The following is a 5,016-nucleotide window of genomic DNA, read 5'->3' on the forward strand; positions in this document are numbered from 1 at the left end:
TAAACTTCCTGATACGTCACTCACCGTTGCCAAACGCAACTCTCGCGAGAGAAATAAACTTACAGCAACCCAAAGCTTCAAACTAGCCCTACTGCACCATATTTGCAAATATGTATATAAATACATGTGGCTCACTTAACCTGAGGAATTGTTGTACTCTATACAACTCTCTCTATTACCTGCAAGTGGAAAAAGTAGTTTATTTTATTTCAAACATCCCTAATCTGAGACAGACCCTCACCACTGACATGTAACTTTTATTTACCTAGGCAAGTCAGTTAAGAACAAATTCTTATTTACAATGATGGCCTACCCAGGTCAAACCCAGACGACACTGGGCCAATTGTGCGCCACCCAATCACAGCCAGATGTGATACAGCCTGGATTCAAACAAGGAACTGTAGTGACACCTCTTGCACTGAGATGCAGTGACTTCGACCACTGCACCACTCAGAAGCCCAAAATAATTCCTGTCAGATACAAAATCCCCCCCCCCCCCCCCCCCCCCCCCTCCTCTTTCTCTCGCTCTCTTAATGGCAGGTGCACTTGGTGCAACATGCAGGACAGTCAGACTGATTGTGTTGGGTGGTTGTGGCAGGACAGTCAGACTGATTGTGTTGGGTGGTTGAGGCAGGACATCAGACTGATTATGTTGGGTGGTTGAGGCAGGACATCAGACTGATTGTTGGGTGGTTGAGGCAGGACATCAGACTGATTGTGTTGGGTGGTTGAGGCAGGACATCAGACTGATTGTGTTGGGTGGTTGAGGCAGGACAGTCAGACTGATTGTGTTGGGTGGTTGAGGCAGGACATCAGACTGATTGTGCTGGGTGGTTGAGGCAGGACATCAGACTGATTGTGTTGGGTGGTTGAGGCAGGACATCAGACTGATTGTGTTGGGTGGTTGAGGCAGGACATCAGACTGTGTTGGGTGGTTGAGGCAGGACATCAGACTGATTGTGTTGGGTGGTTGAGGCAGGACATCAGACTGATTGTGTTGGGTGGTTGAGGCAGGACAGTCAGACTGATTGTGTTGGGTGGTTGAGGCAGGACATCAGACTGATTGTGTTGGGTGGTTGAGGCAGGACAGTCAGACTGATTGTGTTGGGTGGTTGAGGCAGGACATCAGACTGATTGTGTTGGGTGGTTGAGGCAGGACATCAGACTGATTGTGTTGGGTGGTTGAGGCAGGACATCAGACTGATTGTGTTGGGTGGTTGAGGCAGGACATCAGACTGATTGTGTTGGGTGGTTGAGGCAGGACATCAGACTGATTGTGTTGGGTGGTTGAGGCAGGACAGACTGATTGTGTTGGGTGGTTGAGGCAGGACATCAGACTGATTGTGTTGGGTGGTTGAGGCAGGACATCAGACTGATTGTGTTGGGTGGTTGAGGCAGGACATCAGACTGATTGTGTTGGGTGGTTGAGGCAGGAATCAGACTGATTGTGTTGAGTGGTTGAGGCAGGACATCAGACTGATTGTGCTGGGTGGTTGAGGCAGGACATCAGACTGATTGTGTTGGGTGGTTGAGGCAGGACATCAGACTGATTATGTTGGGTGGTTGAGGCAGGACATCAGGCTGATTATGTTGGGTGGTTGAGGCAGGACAGTCAGACTGATTGTGTTGGGTGGTTGAGGCAGGACAGTCAGACTGATTGTGTTGGGTGGTTGAGGCAGGACATCAGACTGATTGTGTTGGGTGGTTGAGGCAGGACATCAGACTGATTGTGTTGGGTGGTTGAGGCAGGACATCAGACTGATTGTGTTGGGTGGTTGAGAGGAAGGGCAATTTCAGGAGTAGCAGTACATGCATGGGTCACATATGAAGCTCATGTGATCTGTTGAGATTCAGTGGATCAGGAGATACTTTTCAGCATCAATGCATATAACAATATACACCAATAGATTGCACCAATAGACACCACTATAGCTCACCTGTTGTATTTGTTTCTACTATCAATCACTACAATAGTTATGCCTTTCATTGGAAGGAGACTGTTTTTGAGTAAATCAACAAAAACATTCAAAAACTGGCAAATAAACTGGAAAAATGTCAATATTTCCTTGGATTAGTATGAAGATCATTCCATAGACCAGTGGCGTTCAAACTTTTTCAGCGGGAACATCACCCCATGCCAAATATAATTTCAAACTCATGACCTTAAAATCGGTACATTCGATTTTTACATAAAATAACCTTAAATTCATAACATTTCTCTTATCAAAATGAAAAGAAACCAATAAATACATTTTTCTAAATGTCTTTCTCAAAAACGTATATTGTCTCATACAATAATCCATACTCTTTAATGTTTGTTTGGCGACACCAGTGCAGTTTCCCCTCAACCCCACTAGGGGTCGCCACCGACTTTGAATACCACTGCCCTTGACTGTATTGTATCAAAAAAGAGATCAGTATTTAGGTTTATTGTATCTAATCCAAAGTGCATCAATTACACACTATAGTAACAAAGAGGTAATGGACCAATATAAAAGAGAACGGATGTGTGTATTGTTGTGAATTGTTAGATACTACTGCACTGTTGGAACTAGGAACACAAGCATTTCACTACACCCGCAATAACATCTGCTATACATGTGTACATGACCAATAAAATGTGATTTGACCCCAATATGTGCTTTGAGCAACGTACAGAGAGATTCTTTGTCATTGCTTTATTTATATAATCATTCCAGTGTATGCATGAAGACAGAAATAGCTCATAATGTGCTGCTCTACTTAGAGAGAAAGTCAAAACATTAGTATAGAAAGAAAACATTTAGAAATAGAATTAATAGAAATGTAATATTGACAAGCAGTGCAAGCATGTTGAACTGTTTTTTACAATTTCATTTTTTGAGTTTTGTATTTTAAAAAAGGACAAACATTGTGGCAGCTATGGCAGACTTGTAAATATCATCAAACATTATCGTGACAAAATACAATCTTGTATATGTGATGTTCATTTCAGAGCATTCTTTTTTTATATCGTTGTCTAATATCTTCTCACTTTTGTTTTCAATGTTCTTAATTGGAAAATGGAAAAAAAAAAATATATTTTTTAAAAACTGACATACAAGGGAAACAAAAGCAAAACATAAGATTAAAAATGCTGTTGGTTATTTTTAATAATGTAATGATGATACATTTAAATTTACACAGGATGTCAACGTGCAGTAAAGTCCTTTGCTCTTCACAATAGACCATAAAGTACTTCTAGAGATACTCCTGGTTCAAACCACGATTCACACAAACACCAATTAAGAAACTGAAGAAATGCAATGTTCACCCCTATAATTTACAGTTATTGATATGGTTACAGTGTGTTAGTACCTCAAAGTAAAAAAATATAGTAAAATAGTTGAAAATATAAGACAATTATGTACAAAGTATCTACAAAAGGTAAAACAAAAATAGTGTCAAACATGTTCAATAAATATGTAGAGTATGGTCTGTATTGGGATGATTATTGAAGGTGATGACCTCCTTCCATTTCACAATGAATGCTAGCAATACCAATCAATCCTCTTAAAAAGGTGCATAAAGTCCTCCAACATCTCTGTGCAGCCTCTCCCCTGTATCTGAGTCATACAGTAGAGCACAGGCATGAAGAGGGCCCTCCATGGTCCTTGATGTGACCAGGCCAGTACAGTTCGGCCCGGTAGTGTAAAAACATTACGTTCTACAGTATGAACTCTAGCTGCATGCAGCCACTCCCCTGTATCCTACAGTTTCATTGGAGGGGGATGTGGGTAGAGAATAGGCTTGAAGAAGGACATTGGTCCTCTGTGTTGTTCTACAGTTAGAACTCTAGCTGCATGCAGCCACTCCCCTGTATCCTACAGTTTCATTGGAGGGGGATGTGGGTAGAGAATAGGCTTGAAGAAGGACATTGGTCCTCTGTGTTGTTCTACAGTTAGAACTCTAGCTGCATGCAGCCACTCCCCTGTATCCTACAGTTTCATTGGAGGGGGATGTGGGTAGAGAATAGGCTTGAAGAAGGACATTGGTCCTCTGTGTTGTTCTACAGTATGAACTCCAACAGCTGTTCGTCTCCCAGTAGATCCAGAGACAGGCAGTTCATAGACCTGTGTCCATAGAAGGTGCCCTTAGCCGGGCAGTGGAGGGGGAGGTAGTAGCCTCCGTTGTTACACCCTGGGGGGCTCTTAGCGTCACACTGGGAGTCCGGGAGGGGCAGGCCAAAGGTGTAGCTGTGGGAAGAGTCAGGGGGTAGAGTCGTGCCGAGGGGGGCGGGAGGGGGGAAGAGGCGAACGTCATCCAGGCTCTGGCTGTGGCGGTCCACACAATGGGATCTTGACTTCAGGATCTGCAATACAAAGAGAGAGTGAGTTTATGAAAGTAATAAGAGATGGAAGGAGAGGAAACATGGAGTATCCTGAGAAAGGAGGAGGAAGAAGAGGATAGGGGTCTTACCTGTCCCAGGGTATCTTTGCTGCGTAGTGTCACCAGGTCTTCATCTCTGTCTACCTGATCCCCCTTGAATCCTGTTAAAATGACATCACTGTAGTCAGCTAGAGGCAGGTACATGGACTCCATTTTACACTCACATTTCATTTCAGGATGCAAGAATCTGAAATAATATCATATCATTCCCAGGCCACTAGGTGGCATATGAGACTCAAATTGTAATGTTCTTTATGAACAAAATGTAAATCTCTGCTAATGTTTCATTACAACGAGTTAACTAGTAGCAGTAGTACTTTCCCCCAGATATATATGGAACAAATGCACGTTTTGGTAGTATGTTACTCAAAACACTTCTCTAATGTCCAATATGTTGTCAGTGTTAAAATACCTACAATATAATGTGATAAGAACTCCTATAGCTTACAACCTCACTCACCTTCACAATGAGTCTCTGGGTTGAGCACAGGACAATTAACCTCACTCACCTTCACAATGAGTCTCTGAGGTGAGCACAGGACAATCAACCTCACTCACCTTCACAATGAGTCTCCGAGGTGAGCACGGGACAATCAACCTCACTCACCT

General features: G+C 43.0%; 1 protein-coding gene across 2 annotated transcripts in view; it reads right to left on the bottom strand.

Moving 5' to 3' along the window:
- Positions 1–3,916: 3,916 nt before the first annotated feature.
- The window catches only part of LOC139381478 (FERM domain-containing protein 6), a 28,661-nt gene continuing 27,561 nt past the window's right edge, over positions 3,917–5,016 (bottom strand). For both annotated transcript variants that reach the window (XM_071125046.1, XM_071125045.1), the window contains exons 15-16: positions 4,438–4,508; positions 3,917–4,330 (exon numbers count right to left, since the gene is read on the bottom strand). In XM_071125046.1, coding sequence (XP_070981147.1) covers positions 4,028–4,330; positions 4,438–4,508 — 374 coding nt within the window. In that variant the 3' untranslated portion in view covers positions 3,917–4,027. The remainder of the gene's footprint in view (positions 4,331–4,437; positions 4,509–5,016) is intronic.

This window comes from Oncorhynchus clarkii, chromosome 23, assembly GCF_045791955.1.
Source record: "Oncorhynchus clarkii lewisi isolate Uvic-CL-2024 chromosome 23, UVic_Ocla_1.0, whole genome shotgun sequence".
NCBI lineage: Eukaryota > Metazoa > Chordata > Actinopteri > Salmoniformes > Salmonidae > Oncorhynchus > Oncorhynchus clarkii.